The sequence below is a fragment of the Salvia miltiorrhiza genome, chromosome 5, assembly GCF_028751815.1.
Source record: "Salvia miltiorrhiza cultivar Shanhuang (shh) chromosome 5, IMPLAD_Smil_shh, whole genome shotgun sequence".
Taxonomy (NCBI): Eukaryota; Viridiplantae; Streptophyta; class Magnoliopsida; order Lamiales; family Lamiaceae; genus Salvia; species Salvia miltiorrhiza.
Genome location: NC_080391.1, coordinates 7,673,357 through 7,690,988, shown reverse-complemented (window position 1 = coordinate 7,690,988; position 17,632 = coordinate 7,673,357). Strand labels below are relative to the sequence as shown.

Here is a 17,632-nt window from a genome sequence, read left to right as displayed (position 1 = left end):
TAAAATCACGAACTATTTTGAGTTTGCAATTTTAACATGACTTTTGAAGTGTGGCGAATTAAGTCACCGTCTTTTCAATTTTTGCAATTTCGTACCCCTAATTTTTTTCGGTCACCGAAGTGTTAAATTGGAGCTTACGTGGATTAGTAAAGACGATGCCGTTTTTGTGAGATCTAAATGACGTCGTTTCGTACAATTTCAATTAAAAATTTCTCCAAATTATAAAGAGATTGTATCATGTGTTTTGCACCATAATTTCAATATTCAGCAATTTTATAGAAAAAAAAGTCGTAACATGAATATTATGTGACGAACTAATCCACGTAAACTCCAACTTAACAATCCGACAACCGAAAAAAATTGGAGGATGAAATTACAAAAATTGAAAAGGTGGTGATTTAATTTGCCACACTTCAAAAGTCCCATAAAAAATTACAAATTCAAAATAGTTACTGATTTTATTTGCTAAAACCCCCCCTTTTTTTTTAAGAGCAAAAACAAGAATTTAATTTAAAATTAGAGAAGTAGAGGAAGAAATATAAATTTTATGTAAAAAATGAATGAAAGTGAGATGCATTTATAGGATACTAAAATGGATGGTTGAACATGATAGGGTAGAAGAATGTGTACAAGTGTTGATCTTTTTATTAGTATTATTATTATTGAAAATAGTTCTTGAATTAATGGAGGAGAGTACTAAAACAGTGTCTTGTTTGGTAGTTGTCCGATATTAGGTACAGAAACAAAAGTTGTGCTCATTATAATTCCGATTTGTCTACAATAATTCATAATTGAACACCTTTTGAGTGCAGAACAAGGTTAGCCTAAAATCAGGACCAGCCTAATTATTGACCTAAATTAATTAATATTTCGCCAATTTTATGATAGTTTTTTGCCGGGCATTATGTTCTCTTCTCTCCCAAATTCCATTTTCTCACTACCTAATTTCATAGTTTATGTGATTAACACAATTCGATAAATTTCAAAGCCTGAAACTGGCATTCCTCACAAAATTCATGCATGTACAGAAGAAAAGATGTTGATGATGAGAGTCAAAGGAGAAACATCATAGTAACAATTACCTAAAACAACATGTACCTCATTATCCATCCTTAATCCCAGATTAGTGAACATCCCATGCACTTACACAAATGATGTTAAAACTAACACCATAAATAACTACCATTCAACTTCCAATCAGCTCCACCTTTCTGATATAAGATCTTTCAGATACAGCTGACACTCGCCACGAACGCGTAGCGCCACCTCATCACCGTTAATCGTTCGTTGGCTACGAATTCTAACAGCCTTAAGCCATTGACAACAATACAACAAGAAACATAGGGAAAAAATCAACTAAGGGGGCAGAGATCTTCTCGTGGAATTTGATTCTCTACTAATTTTTCAAGAATTGACAAAGAAAATGCCCCCCCTACAAATTCACATACTGGAGGCCTCATATCCATGTAAACTTCACTACTTACCTCCTCTCTTATTTATATTTTCTTTGAAAAACTTCAATTTTCCAATACAAGTATCTCTGCACAAAACCACTTCACTTTTCATTACTTCTGACCCCCAAGCATATAGAAGTGTTGTTCTGCAAGCATGACAGTTAGTTATTGGAGAAGGATCTAGAAACTTCTTTAGGAAAGTGAAGAGCTAAATGGCAGAGCAGAGAACAAACACTGACCAAGAATGGTTTTGGTTTTCCCTTCACTGTCAAACTGTGAGAACAAATGGCGGGGCATCCCGTCTTGGCCCTGCTACAGAACGATAGACGTACACTTTGTGAGCTTGATCTTCATCACCTCCCTCCTCTCTAATCACTTCTACATTGAGTCTTGGAAACTCCCTTGCGAGTAGTCTGCAGCCTTTCATGGTCACACTGCACGTGGACATCCATAATGATCGCATCATCTCATATTTCTCTCGTCCAGACAGCAGAGCAGCATCTCCAAAGGGGCAATCTCTAATCTCGAGCTTCCTCAGCTTAGGACAGCCTTCCATGATACACTGCATTCCCCAATCGCTGCTGCCAGCAAAAGCCACAGACAGTGTCTCAAGATCTTTCGCATACTTGCCAATATACTCAAATGTTCGATCAGTTAGAAGGCCCGAAACTGAAAGCCTCTTAATTTTCATGCAGGTTTTGACAACAGCGCCAAAGGCCTCATCCATGGGGTCGTTTGTGAGGTAATCTGGTTGGCCTGGGGTCATAATGCATAGACGGAAGTGGGTAAAATCAGGGCAGTTCTGCACTATGGTCACGACAGCAGCATTAGTCATCCTCCTGCAGAAGTAGAGAACATAGTGGAGTTTGGGGCATCCACGAGACACTGCCAAGAAACCTAATTCAGTCACCCCATCACGATGATGCCGGTCATATGGATCAGCAGGGTAGACTCGTAGCTCTTCAAGCAAGGGACAGCTCGAACCAACAGCCTCGAGCCCCTTGTCTTCTACTGTATCAATTACCTACGTATGGATGGAACTTTGAGATATAGACTAGAGGTAAGGAAACATTAGACATAACTATAGTAGAAGAGATTAGTCCATTCATGGAGAAAACGCCAGATGCTTACCAATATAAGGGTGATTAGTGTCTTACAGAAAAAATAAGAATCGCAACCAAAAAAATCTCATATTGTTTAGGACTCATGCAGTGTGTGTTCGCTGATTTTGGACTATCCTGATAGTCTCTATGATGGAGCTGCTTTTTATGTTGTTTTCTTATTTTATGATCATGTTTCTCCATCATAAAACCTTGTGAAGTAAAGTAAAGTAAGAAGAAATTCTTACCCAAAGGCATCGTAAATTGGGGCAGTAAGCAAGAAGCTTTGCAAATTCACCACTTTGAAGGGGCGCATCGCTCAAGTTCAAGAAAGTCAGGCTGGCACAAGCTCCATAAAGAAGAGGGAGATATAAGGAAGTTGCTTCCCACAAACCTGAAAGAACCTGGAGATTTCTACAATTACAAAATGCAGTTTCAATCTCTTCATATTGGCGAGGCGTGAGTTCTTGCTGGAAGGAACCGGTGCCAAGCTCTGTTAATCTAGGAGCGTGCACAAGCAGCCGTTGCAATTGATCCAAGGTAATACTCTCATTGACCTTCAGAACTCTTAATAGTTTGCACCGACTCACAAGTCTCTCCAAGTCATCAAAATTGACATCACCATTGAGACTAGAAAAGTTTAGTATTTCCAGTGAAGCAAAGTTTTCCGGGAAGCAACTCAACCAACCTCCACCAACTTCCTCTGTTATACTGTCCTGTATGTTGAGCTCAGTCAAGTGCCTAGAAACAGATGTACAGATTAAATTATCTCCTTCATTGATGTTAACAAGAAATGCTTCACATTTATAAATCATATAAAATCAAAATGTAGATGAAATCATGTAAGGCCACTCCAGTTCTCGAGTGGAGTAACATACATTGTGAGAATGCAAAATACCTATTTAGTTTATTCGAGAAACAAGGCTTTTGAGAGCAACTTCTAACGATGTATAGACTTAGAAATTGGTTTCTCTTCAAGTCATAGTTTATTCTTCCCCCAAAGGGTAAAATAGAAAAGAAAAAGATAGTATGAATAGGGTGTATTGGGTCTTCTGTTCAGCAACCGAATCTTTTTTAGCCACCTTTCTTAGATACTAATTTGTATGTCTTCTTTTCAGCCATTCGAACTCGGAACAAATCTATGTATAATCACTTCAAGCTGGCAAAAATAGTCAAGCACGTCATATTTCAGTGCCATTTTATTGGCTTCCATTTTACAAAAATATTTTCCGTGAGTGCTTATTCATCAATCTGCTGGCAACACTTTTCTCTATTATGTCGAATAAGAGATTTTGGTAATACTAAGTTTCCTTTTGCATCAACTTAGCCAACTACATCATTTTTGGCCAGCATATGATTACCTAAAGCAAAAATGAAAAGGAAAAGGACAGGTCTCCTAAAATCCCATAAATGTATCTATATCAAATTGCTCTTGGACATGAAGAGGTAGATTTGCTGAAACTCTGTCACACCAAGGGCATGGTATCAATTAAATGCAAAGTAACACCGGAAAATCCATAACAAGAAAGTGGCAGCAAAAAATACTCAAGATAAATTCCCCATTCGAAGCTGCTTTATTTAGTACTCAGCTACATACACAAATACAACTTATCCATAAATTAAGCATACAAAGACAGCAAGCTATCTTCTTCTTTCCTAATTGAGAAGCCACACACTTCATTTAATGTTAATTAGAAATGCAGTTAAATAAGATGCTACAGACAAAATCAAATCCAAGTACTATTAGTACGACTATTCATCTCTATGGAACATACAAACACGAGCAAATCGTAGTTTATTTTTCTTCAGTAAAAATAACTCTCAGAACGTAAACAGATTATACAATCTAGTTTAGAATACCACAGCTGACTTTTTCCAGAAAACCTAAATTCTAAACAACCCTCTTCAAGTTAATAATTTATAACTCCAGTAGATAAAGTAGTATTAGCTTCCAGAAAACCAGAACTGGAGCTACACGTGTAAGATTCACGCAAGGGAACGAAATAGACAGCAATCAACACATACATACACACACAAATGAACTAATGAAAGATAAAAGCAGTAGGCACCTGCAATGACTGGCAATTGCTTTGAGCCCATTTTCAGTGAATCCATCACAACTGGACAAAGATAAAGCCTTGAAGCCAGGGAATGACTTCGCCAAGAGCTCCAGACCCTCATCAGTGATGGTCATCCTCTTAAGTCTCAGCTCCTCCAAGAACGGGTAAACTTTGGCAAACATAACCAACCAAGAATGCACATTAGCACCCCAATCCAGTGGCAACATATTAAAATCCGAAAATCTTGGCTTCCCTTTAAGTGTAACACTCTTAATTCTTCGGAACCTTCTAGCCACTATTTCTGGTGACACTGCATAGCAGTTTCCAATAAAAAGCTTTGATCTTGTCCATCTCTCAGCATTATACCAATCTTTGCGCACAAGGGAGATTGAGCTCCTGTCTTTATGTGAATCTACGAATGAGAGGACTTTCTCTAGCACTTCATCTGGGAATGGTGATTGAGGGTGAACTGGCCCATGGGAATTTTCAGAGTTTGATGGCAAATCCTCAGCTTTCTTCGGCTCTGGATCCATTTCGCTTTCGGAGGATGGATTCATTTAGGCCTCAACAAGATCTCACACCCCCGCCTAAGCTGCACATCTTACACAAGGGGAGAGAGAGAGAGAGAGATCAGCAACCACTATATTTATCTTTGTTTTTATCCACAGGTGCAGCAATTGTAAACAATATTGAATAAAAAAGTATCTTCTTGCCTTAAGAAAGGGATAAATTGGGGGGATTATACATTTTAATAACTTCACAGGCTCTCCCTAGTTAAGTATCAGAATCCAAATTATTTGAATGAAATATATTCATATGGGTGAGCAGATAATCCAAGAATTATGGATAAAAATTCATATTAGTAGAGAAATCTTGACAAAGAAGAGTTCTTTCTTTCCAACCCAAAAAGAAAGTATTAAGCTGAAAGCACTAAAGCAGTTCAACATAGCGGCTTAAAATTTGAGATCACCAAGTAGTTACGCATCAAAAACTCAAACTTTTTGGTTCAATTTTACCTTTCAACTGCACTCGCCAACACCCTTTTGCCAGAAAAATCGAAAACCATTCCGCCAAAGAAAAGAGAGAAAATAGTCACGGAAATGTGAAATCAATCACAACATTCCCCTTCATAAACAATCAACTACCCAATTCCCACAACACAAAACAGAGATCCGTCGAGCAATATTCAACAGAATCTATAGATCCAGAGGCGTTTCCAGATCATTACAATGATATAAACAGAATCCGAAATAGCAACATCAACATGTGTGCAACAGTGATTGGATCAGACAATGAAGTGAAGCAGCTAAAAATAGAAAGAAGAGAAAAGCTGTAGAAAGAACTGTGGAGATTTACCTCTCTGTGATTGAATGCTTGGATGAACCCAAGAGCCAAAGAAAAGCTCAGACAACCCACTTGCATATTTTATTACACCAAAGATATAAAAAATTAATAATTAATAACAAATAATTACTGTTACTACTTACGACTGGCTACTGCTGCATAAAAGGAGCCTAAAAAAGAAATGATTTTTTTTCATATTTATAACGAAGCGAACCCAGCCAGGTACGTAGATTCAATGAGAAATACGAACAATAAATCAATAATGTATGTATATTTGTACGTAAAGCTTTAAATTATTAGGCAGTGGTGGTGGCTTAGGTGAAGTCGACAGAAAATGGAGGCGAAGCACCTAAACCTCCACCGTGGGGTGATGTGCGCACGCCCTCTCGCCTGCTGACACGTTTCGTGCGCCTGTTGGCCACCGGCGCATGTTAGGTTGATTAGCGGTAAAGTGGTTTTTCTTTTTCTTTTTTAAGGTTTTAACCGTGGAGTTAATTTTTTCTTAAACGGGGTTTCTGCAAAACGGCCAACGGCTTTTATGTTTTTTACCGGTTTTGTCCCTACCCCTCGGAATGATGAAATTTTCAATTATTTACATTCACGCTCCCTCGACTTCTTTAATTCGCGTTTTGCACCCAAGAATTTCACTTTTTCGCGGTCACAGGTCTCAGCCTTTTCTTGTCCACTTGACCGTTTGACTGCACTTCGTATCCTAGTAAAGGGATTATTTTTTCTGGATAAAGTCCTTTGTTTTTTGGTCATGATCGTTTGGTACGAGTGATTACAATATATAATATAATCATAACATTTTATTGTTTTATTGTGTAAAAAATTATACGAAATATACGATTTTTATAAATTCAAAAATCCGATAAAATTATACATATTTATGTGATGATACATACCACATCTGAAATAATATATGTAATATCAATCTTAATTATAATAAATATAATATATTATTAACTAAATTGTCATAATATTAATTAAAATCAACCCAAAAATAGTTTAGTTATAAGGTCATTTTTTGAATTGAAGTTTTATATACATAATATTGATATGACATGTGATAAAAGATATCAAGTCAAACATCACATAATAAGTAACAAATGAACCCTTGTAGTACAATTCGAATCCAATACCTTTTAGTCTTGAACATTAATCACTCTATCGTTAGGCCAGCACACACATAACCTTCACATAAACTTCATAACTTTAAAATAAATATTAAATAGGAAAATGAATCTGAATAAAAGCTACCAAATTCGAAGGAAAGAATATAGTGGATTTCATAGTGGCCAGTGAGCAGGGGAAATAGGATAATGATTTAAAAAGATAAGAAAAAAATAGGGGGGCCCTTGTGGTTACGTGATTGGTTATTTTGGTAAAAATGGTGGGCTTTAGTTAGTTTTGCAGTATCAAAACTCAAAAGCCATTCCTTTTTTTCCAACTTTAATGGTGGTGCTGTCTTCAATAAAATTCTGGATTTGATTTTAGCGTTGAAAGTTGAAACACTGTTTACTCCACAGTTACACGTAGGACGTCAGTATACTTTTCTTTTTTAGAGTTGCAATTTTGACACATACCATAATTGTTTTTGTATGATTTGGGAGAGCTTCGATAATATCCATATATGCATCTTATTAATGTCTTATACGCAAGTAAATATTTGATATCAATTCGAAAATGATAGCTTAAATTGTATTTTTTATGTCCGAAATATATTAACCGTCCATTTCATTTTGATTCAATTAATTAAAATACTTAGGAAAGAATATTCTCTAGGAGCTAGAAGTTAATGTTTATCACAAATAAATAAATAATAAAATTTGAAAGCAATGATTGGGAGCCCATCATGGAAAACAAGTCCATGAGAACCGGTTTGCAGGCTTCATCTTAGTCCACTAGTGGGGCCTTCATCAACATGGTTAGTGGCTCTTAATTTAATATATGGCGCTACCTAAACATTAAAATAAAATAAAAATTTAATAGCTGATTCAAATCCATTCCCCCGAAATGTAGGAACAACCAAGCTAAAATTAATTTTAATTGATATTGCAGACTTGATAAAATAACATTTGCTAGATTATAAAAATTTAAAGGAATTAGGGTTTGTGCAAAGTTGTTTTAATTGCTATAATTCCACTGTGGGCGTATAGTTATTATTATTTCATACTGTCCTGATATGCTTTTCGCTTTATAATTATGGTGCATAATTATACCTAAAGTCTTGATAATCTTTTCATAGTATTTAAACAACTATCGCCTATTGGCCTAAGTTTTGTTGAAGAATGACAATTTAAAAAGAAAAGATGATTAAAGTCAGTAAACCGACCCATTCAAAAAAAAACAAAAACAAAACAGTAAACCAAAAACCCTTTTTCTGTGAGGAATGTCACTTCCCTTCTCTCATCATTTTATATACTAATACTAGTGACAATAAAGAAATTAAAAAGTTAACACACTTTTAATAGTAAATGTGCTTTTGAAAGGCAGCAGCAAAGCAAGCACCTTTCCCGACTCTCTGCAAAAATTACTGGGCTAGTCTTCTTTGTCTTGGTGTTTGTTTTCAGAAACATGCATTCAATGAAAATTATCAACTGCTGAAAATTAGTGGAATTAGGAAAATGAGAGCTCATTATTGGAAGGGGCAGTATTCCTAACGCTAAAATACAATTGAACGCCTCATAATTATGATGATATTATCTATAGAAGAAATGATTGGCTGTACTAGAATTGGGGAAGTTAGATAAAGATAAAGATGGAGGAGATAATGTTGTACAAGGCCAAGAATTCAGAAATGAATAGACATCACCACCAAATAAAATGGCCCTTCTCTTTTGTTTGTGGTATAATAAAATAAGATGAAGGATTTGGATTTGTATGGAATGTAAAAGAGTGGGTGATTTCAATCAGAAATGACAACCTAAAATGTTGTCTCCCCTCCTTTGAGAAGCCCATGTTACCAACAATCATCCTTTTTCTCCTCCCTATGTCTCCATTCTTATCCAATCCTCCCACCCCTTTTCCTTTTCCCATTTCACTTTCTAAAAGCCTTCTGGGGGCGTGCCACGTGGCACTCCTGGCCCATTTCCTTTCTGGGCCTCGGCCCATCAGACCCACATCTCGACAGCGCCAACCGGCCCCAGCTGCTCTGGAAGAGCTGTGAAGGCATGCATCGTCATCTACGACAAACTACGCCCAAAATTTAGCTCACTTTTCAGACTTCAATTACATTTTCGACTTTGGTATTATTAATGAATATATTCCTTTTTTTCAAATCCAAATTTGGTTGCTTTTTCTGGTAACGAAATGTCACATCGACAGCCCGAATTCCATGCAAAATTTTCGAATACAGTTGCAGCATTATCGATCAATCTGGGAGACGTAGTTAAAGATTAACGCAAACATCAAAATTATTTATTTTGTATATATTAAAAAATCTATGAAACTCAGGTCGCCAAGCTCAGTGTTATAAATTTGAAAATTGAGTTTAAGTGTAATCTTCCTAATAATTTAGAGCTCAGAGAAAGTAGTTGATTCTCAAAGCTTAATGGTCTTAAGTCGTAGCTATATTACTCAACATCAAGTAACTTAAATTGAGAAAGGGCATCGTAGCCACGTCTATGTATCCCTTCTTGCCATGAAGAGGAAGCTAAGTTGGTGCATTGAAGAGGATGTTTGGTTGTACACCAAATGAAATCAAAGTTTCGAAAATGGGAACGCTGTCGAAACGATCAAAAGAGCTTATTGGGGTTTCCAATATGAGGGAAAAGATGTTCGCAAGATACAGCAACACCGAGAAAATCAAACTAGGCATGGAAAACAAGATCAGTTCAAAACAGATGCAACCTAAATACAATGTCACAAACAGCAAAATTTGGGGATATGAGATACCTGTCATGTATTTTTTGCCTCTTGAAGAAGAAATGATGGAGCGCCATTGCTACTGTACGCTACCCTCGATGCTAGTATACACCAGCTCACTTGCTAGACTAGATAGATACAGACGCAATAACCAATCACTTCGCTTCCTCCTATCTTAGATTTTGACGCATTACATTGTTATTTCGATCCAGAGGATATACCACTATTACCTTGCTTATACACCTCTAATGGGTGCTCGTGTGCTACCACGATGCCTTCTTTATGCCTATCAATTGACCTTGATTTGCCAGTGTTCGGAAAACGATACGAGACATTCTGAACTTCTTGTACACGCCACGAGGGCGACCAGAGAAGATGCATCGGTTTCTCACACGTGTAAAGGAGCTATTTCTTGGCAGATTGGACAACTTACAACGGTACTTGACCCGCATAGCACTAGGAAGGTTGGGATCACGACAAAGGGCCTTATAAAGATTTCGCCTCAATTCATATTTAGCAGCAAGTAATCTACGTCTATGATCGAGTTTATTTCGATTCCTGTCTGGGTGCGTCCTGGGTGGCTTTTCGTCACGGCGGTAGAATCTCCTATATATTGAGACGGCAATGTTTCACTGCACTTGCATTTGTTTATAGCAGACTTAGTTCAGATAATCAAGTAAAGTGAGAGCTCACCTCGCCACAGACCCTGGAAGTTGATCAACTGCTTGCTCTGCTCTCAAAGGTGCAAATAGTCCAAAATGGTTATACCTTCAGGATCGTCATAATGTTAGTAATTTATTTAGTAAATACTCCCTCCGTCCGCCAAGATTATGGCAATTTGCTTGGGCACGAGATTTAATAAAATTGGTGATGATTTTGATGTAGTGGAGAAATGGTCCCACCACTTTATGAGATGAGTGGTTGAGATTGAATTTTGAGTGGTTTTTTTGTAAATAAAGAGTGTTAGTAAAGATAAAATATTAAAGAGGATGGTGGGACCATTGCCATAAAAAGAAAGTGACATAATCTTGGCGGACGCCCAATATAGTAATTGTGACATAATCTTGGCGGACGTAAGTATAGGGTCTATCCTGTAGCACAAAATGACACACTTTTCAAGTTCAGTCTTTCTATGTTTTTGAAAGTTTTGATTATGTTACTACACTTCAGTTCTGTCTAGTTAGCTTGTATTACAGAGTACTGGGACAGGGTCAGAGGAAAAGCAGAAAAGCTTGAACGAGCGATGTTCGATTTATACCTGAAACTATGGAAACAACGACGCCCTTCACCTCTGAAGCACAGAGGACCTTCTGGATGTTTTGCACAATTCGCAAGATAGGAACCTTGCTGTGTTGTTGCCTGCAAGACCATACACAAAGCATTAAAGTAAATCAAATTGGATCGAGAACAAATGTTCTTATTGATAAATGAATTCTGAAACACTTCGGTACCAAGTAATGAACATCTATGTTTTTCTTCTAGAAATGAAAACCACAAAATGATCAAGAATAGAGTTAATTCTGTCAAACAATTGATTCACTTAAAGCTGTGCAGGTGTATATTCTGCACATGAGATGCACAAATGGTCAACAAAGCTTGAGTAAAAGCAGCGTTAGTTGAAGATCAGAACAAACTTGAACACAGAGTACAATGACAGATTGAAGAACAGCCAATATTTTTTTTTTTTTTTTGCTAACTGGAGAACAGCCAACTTTGTAATTAGCTAAAGGAAGAAAAGTTTGGCCATAAAGGATTCTGGTAATATGATCAATTCTTGAGTTAAAAGAAGAGTAACATGCATGTCCTATGAATATAACTAATTGAAAGTGACTTTCAGCAGCTTAAAATTAAAGCAGTGAAACTTAAACTGCTCCGTCACAATACTTACATTTCTGACAATGTTGCGAACTGTCTCAACAGTGCTGTGAGGTCCCACAGTTCCACATGTAACACTTGGTCGTATTTGATTGAACAGAAAATAGTTACTTGGTGATATCACCTGAACATCAGACGGGAATATTTCAGGTTCTTGAAGAAATTAGTTGAGGCCAGCCAGTTCAAGTTACTACCTTCATCTTATTCTTGCCATCAGCTGCTGTTGCATTGAAAATGTTCATTCCATTACCTGACTTAGCCTGAGGAGATGCCATAAGATCTCCGCCACTGCAATTGGTATATAATATATTAGATGTCAGGAAAAAAAGGGGGGATAAAATAAAATTATATTGAGAAAACATTAATTCAAATGGTTAGTAGTATATTTTATCTAGGATGAGCTTGAGAGAACCATGCCAGAATATATGGACCATGGTTCAAGCAAACAACAACTTTCTTGAAACACATGAATCATGATGCAAACGGAAACAAATTCATGTAATCAGAAAGAAGCAACAAAGAATGTAGAACTTGCAGCATTCTCAAACAAAGAACCAAAACTGAATTGCTCTCTATGCTCAAATAACAATCTTTCTATAACAGCAGAATGAATTGTTATCTATATGCATTGAACACATATTTCAAATCCAACCTCTAAAGATTCATTTTACCCCTAATTTTTTTATCGTTCCTCTATAACAGAGAGCATCAGCATTGTTCAAAAATCACATACTCATTTAATGAGGGCAATAGAAAACCGTCTAGATTAACAGGATTGGGTCTCACGCGATTCTATTTCCAAGCCAATTGCTTATTCAAATCTAACAACTAACAAGTGAACTCCCTTTCTCCGATTATAAATCTATGCCATCTTATCAAGGTTATTTCTAGAGTATTCATATCTAACTCAAATCGTAGGAAGATTTCACTAATAAGGTCCAATAACGAAAACAAAACTTTCAGATTCAAACTACATTTCCTGATCAAACAGGATCACAAAATAGAAAAATCGCGAAGCAGTACAAGAATTCCTATCATAACTACGCGAACAACAGAGGCATCCATACCCTATGGTGAAAACGTTTGTTGCTTTAGCAAGCGCAGAATTCTCGCGGAAAGTTCTGGAAAACCTCTGGAAAATCGCCATTTTCTGCATTTTTAGACTTGGATCACCTGAGACTACAACAGGACCAATAAAGTCAAACAACGCTCAGAAATTGTACATGGATTCAAGGAAATCGGTTGTACATTTAAGAGGGAGCTAGTTCAGAGAGTGGGTGAGGGACAGTCTCTTTTTGCTGGAACGACGAATCGTTGAAGGCTTGAAGCGGCGCATAAGGGCAATTGTAAAACCCGTTCAGGGTTTCCTCTACGGCCCAATTTAGCCATATGATTACTAAGGGTGTGTTTTTAATATTTTGCACAAAGGAAAAATATGTCGTTCAAAATTTTTTAATGAACGAATTTTATAGTATTAAGTTAAAGGAAACGAGACATAAAATGTAAACGGAGTTTATCCTTCTTTTATATCTCAAAGTAAATGCACACTGAAGATATATGAACTCATATTTAGGGGGGTGTATTCATTGTGGAATTTGATGGATTTCTATGGATTTTAAAAGTCTGGGTGTATTCGTTCACGACTTTTAAAAGTCTGCAGAAATCTGGGTGTATTCGTTCAAGACTTTTAAAAATTCATATAAATCTGGGTGTATTCGTTCAAGACTTTTTAAAATCCATACAAATCTAGGTGTATTCGTTATTCCATTGACTTAAAATTCATAATGACTTTCATGGATTTCATCCAAAAAATACACACGACGAAATCCGGCCAAGAACCACGAGAATTGAAATCCATGAAATTTTAAGCGAGCGCTGAGTTCCAGCGCCCGCGGCCAAGAAGCCAGCGAGCGCTGGAACTCAGCATCCGTTGAGAAAGTCCAGCGCTCGCTGGGTTTGAGCGATCGCTGGAAACACATAGAAATTAAGTTAGTAATCTGCACAAAGCAATTTTCTCAAAGTCCAGCGCTCGCTGGTACTTTGCTTCTGTCAATTGGTTTGCTCCTCTTGACTGATAGAAGAAAACTGAATTAGCATTCATATGTTCTTACAATAGGCTGACCATACACTCAATACGTCACGGAAGAGATGGGTCTGTGGCCCGGAATTTTCTTCTTTTTCATTGCGCTGATTGAGATGGGTGTGCGCGGGCGTTGGGTGCAGGATAGCTTGATCTCCCTCAATCGGAACAAGCGATCAACCTCGATCTCGAGCTGCTTCTGCAACATCCCTCTGTCAACGATCTCCTTCATCTGGGAATCCAGAAAGAGGGATCTCTCTCTCAGCATCTCATCAGTTCTCTCCTTATCAATCCGCAGTCTCTCGAGCTTCTCGCGGATGGCGCTCAGCTCCTCCGCTAGAGATGCATCCAACAACTCGATCTCAAAACACTCTTTTTTTACAGGGGTGGAGAAAATATTCTCCTTGTTATTCTCATCTGCCTCGAAACAAACTGCAGCTGCAGCTTTTATATTTGGCTTCGTGTCCAAAGGATTCGACCACGAGTTCTTTGGTTGGAGCGGTTTGCGGCCGCTTCTCGGCCGCTGATGCCCGGAGATTGGAGATTAAACTACCAGCATTTATTTTTCTCTTTGGGAAAAACAAGTTAAAAGGTGTGTGTGTGCGTCTGTGGGTGTGTGTGAGAGAAAGAGAGAGAGAGAGAGAGAGAGAGAAAAAGTAGAGAGAGAAGAAGGCAGTGGCATCTCCTAAGAAATTCACTAGAGATGTGGGTGAAGAATCCTAGCTTTTTGGCGATGCAATCTAGAAACGAAAGTGGGTCACAGGATTCATCTTCCATTCCAGAGTGGAAAAAACTAAAATCTCCATTCTCTGAATCATTTTGGCCTCGAAAACATAATTGGAGTCCTCCACCTGCAAATTAATTCATGAGAGAGAGAGAGAGAGAGAGAGAGGAAGCTGAAATTGAGGACCTCGTTTCCAGCGCTCGCTGGAACTCAGCGGTCGCTGGGTTTCCAGCGGGTGCTGGGACTCCGCGGGCGCTGGGTCTCTTCTAGTGGGCGTTGGTTCTCCGCGGGCGCTGGTTTCATGGAATTCAATTCCAAAATTATCCCGTAAAGTCTTCGAAAATCAGTGAAAATCGGGGTGAAATCCAACCACGAATTCTTTGAAAGTAGTCTGGAATCTATGTGAATTCCATGGAATTTAAATTCCATTGACTTTTTAAAGTCTGTGGAAATCCACAACGAATACACCCCCCTTAATATAATATGAATTAATTAATTAAAAATAAGACAAATTAAGTTAAATGGAACAATTAAAGAAAATACAAATCAAATTAAGTAAGATGGAGAGAGTATAACTTTTCCCATAAAATTCTCTCTATTACGTGGGTAAAACTTCTTTGGTCTTTTATGTATGCGCACTATTCTTATTTAAATAAATGTCACCTTAAATTTTGGATTATTTTCACATTATCAAGTATTAAAAAATCTATTTTAGTCCTACATTATCGATTATATATTAATGGGTTATTAGCCTGTAAATACACGAACTTTTTCTATTTTCTGAAATTTAACATGACTTTTAGTTTTAGCCCACAAATACATGAACTTAGCATTTTTTCTGATTTTTGACATCGACAAGAAAAAATTCTAATTTACTATTAACGTGAAGGCTGGTATACCATGTCATTCACTCTCTAATCAAAATAATGAATCAAATTACTCTATTCAAGTGCATATTTCGTAGTCCATGTCATGTATTTCGGCCTCCACCTCAACAATAAATAGAATTTTTTCATGTCGATGTCAAAAATCAGAAAAAATGCTAAGTTCGTGTATTTGTGGGCTAAAAATAAAAGTCATGTTAAATTTCAGAAAATATAAAAAGTTCGCGTATTTACAGGCTAATAACCCTATATTAATTATACCCTCTATCCATTTTTTGCTCCAAAAAACTAATGTGGCACGTCAGATAGATGTGACAGTGTATTTATATCTTTCTTAAAACTTACATGCCATTTTTTGTTGTACTAATTGATTAACTCACCTGTATTCTTCATGAATTTTTAATAATTATAATTTATAGCTTGAACTTTGAACTCATTTATAAAAATAATGTCATGATATGGTTAATATTATGCTCTTTTTGTTGGGCGTACCCTAGCTTAACTAAGCCAATAGAACGAAATTGAGACTGGAAAGCCCAAAACACCCTTAGAATACGAGTTTGTAGAAACATAGGTTGCAATAAATTAATAGGTTGTGGTTCTAGCTAAAGTATTGACAAGTATTTCAAAGGAAATACAGACTTGTTGAAATATTGATTTTGTCCAAATGAAAACAAAATATTGAAAAATGAGAAATTGTGCAAACCTTAAGAAGAACTATTTCGGTCTCAAAAGAATAAGGAGATACATCGAGAAAATAAATATAATTAGTTGAAAAATGCGGTGCATGATTCTGTGATCAGAAGTGAAGTAGCTGTAAGTGTGTGGGTTGGAGCTTTAAGATGGATGAGTGTCGTTAGGAGTCCCCCAATCTGATACTACCAAAGCTCTTGTACGCCAGCTAACCGGCTTGCTGAAAGCAAAAAACATCAAACCATTTATTAATTCTCAAATCCAAACCAACTGGGTTTGTTTTTCAAACAAACAAACAATTATAGCTTACCATAAGGAGCAAATTGTCCTAAATGCTTGTTCCTTCACCAACATCAATTATAGCTTATTCTCAGGCTAGAAGAAAAGCTTTATAAGAAAGCATATTGAACCTAAAAGATGGCGACCTTCACCCCTGAAGCGTATTCTCACACTTTTCCATTCGATTGAAACAATCAGCAAGATAGGTGCCTTGGTGCGCCGCTACCTGCAATGCCATGATCATTGATCAGTGAAGCATCAGAATGTCATTCATAAACCTTTACCACCCTCATGCATGTATCAATAACCTGAGCTGTTGCTGGAAGGTTCTTCATTTCTGGGAGAGAGCTTTCAAGATTCACTTCAGCTGAGTCCTTAACAGCATTCCCATTTGAATCTTTCAACAGATCAACCAGACTACGCATCTGTTTGTTCTTCAAATACACTCCAACTTTCACATATATCAGTCAGGACTTGTTGAAATTCCTTAACGGTAAGCGTTCCAGAGTTATCTTTATCTGCTTTGCCAAATATCGCCCAGATATCTTCCTGGGAAACATGCAAGTTGGGTTTGAAATGATTGTTGTGCCCATAATTAGAACATACTAGCCTTGATTATAGACATCAGTCATTAATAGTATATGCTTGCTACCATGACTTTGCGCTGATTTGTAGTGGCGCAATCTCCAAGAGCATAAATGCTGTCGCATCCTTCTACTCTGAGCCACTCGTCAGTAGCTATTGCACGTCTATTAGCCTGAGTGAAGGAAAATTGATTTTTAAGCAATTTTGACAGTTTATTTGGGATCAACTTAGCAAAGCATCATACCCATGTCATAAACCTATGACGATTTCAAATGCCTCACATTTCCTTGATGAAATTCAATATAACTGGGCGGGTTCCGATACCAGTTGACCAGATACTAACCCACCATTCTTAACTTCTTTAGTCGAAATTTCTGTGTCTGACAGTTTTGCAATGGACAAGTTTTTTCCTTGAAACAATATGAATAGAAGACGAAGAAATGAGGGACATCCAAACGGTGCAAAATATATGTATATTTTTTTAGTATTTGTAATTATATCGATATATTGTGTCCTTAAAGGAGCGAGTATCCAAATGATATGCAGACTTCAACCCTCTTGCCCTAATAATAATAATAATAATAATAATAATAATAATAATAATAATTGGCATTGTTATTTTTAAGTTATAGTTACTTATTTGAGATGTTTGCAGGTTTTTTTTTTTGTTTTCTTGGAGGTGATTCG

General features: G+C 37.0%; 3 protein-coding genes across 6 annotated transcripts; all 3 read right to left on the bottom strand.

Annotated features, from left to right (window-relative positions):
• Positions 1–978: 978 nt before the first annotated feature.
• Positions 979–6,295, bottom strand: LOC130985666 (protein TRANSPORT INHIBITOR RESPONSE 1-like). Of its 4 annotated transcripts, none has more exons than XM_057908743.1 (5): positions 5,971–6,295; positions 4,624–5,206; positions 2,803–3,295; positions 1,694–2,478; positions 979–1,600 (listed from the first exon to the last, which is right to left on the bottom strand). In XM_057908743.1, the coding sequence occupies exons 2-4, from the start codon at positions 5,169–5,171 to the stop codon at positions 1,723–1,725; spliced, it is 1,797 nt and encodes a 598-aa protein (XP_057764726.1). In that variant the 5' UTR covers positions 5,172–5,206; positions 5,971–6,295; the 3' UTR covers positions 979–1,600; positions 1,694–1,722. The 4 variants fall into 4 exon arrangements, with proteins under 4 accessions (XP_057764726.1, XP_057764724.1, XP_057764725.1 ...); XM_057908741.1 differs by having other exon boundaries at positions 4,624–5,214; positions 5,971–6,255; XM_057908742.1 differs by having other exon boundaries at positions 4,624–5,214; positions 5,631–6,190.
• Positions 6,296–9,700: 3,405 nt separating this feature from the next.
• LOC130985665 (external alternative NAD(P)H-ubiquinone oxidoreductase B2, mitochondrial-like) lies at positions 9,701–13,110 on the bottom strand. Its single transcript, XM_057908740.1, has 7 exons — positions 12,949–13,110; positions 12,768–12,879; positions 11,895–11,988; positions 11,714–11,824; positions 11,084–11,184; positions 10,519–10,593; positions 9,701–10,431 (listed from the first exon to the last, which is right to left on the bottom strand). The coding sequence occupies exons 2-7, from the start codon at positions 12,854–12,856 to the stop codon at positions 10,089–10,091; spliced, it is 813 nt and encodes a 270-aa protein (XP_057764723.1). The 5' UTR covers positions 12,857–12,879; positions 12,949–13,110; the 3' UTR covers positions 9,701–10,088.
• A 662-nt stretch (positions 13,111–13,772) lies between these two features.
• LOC131025470 (high mobility group B protein 6-like) lies at positions 13,773–14,318 on the bottom strand (the record flags this gene model as incomplete). Its single annotated transcript, XM_057955266.1, has 1 exon — positions 13,773–14,318. A coding segment is annotated over one exon (489 nt), but the record flags the coding sequence as incomplete, so codon positions are not given.
• Positions 14,319–17,632: the final 3,314 nt, after the last annotated feature.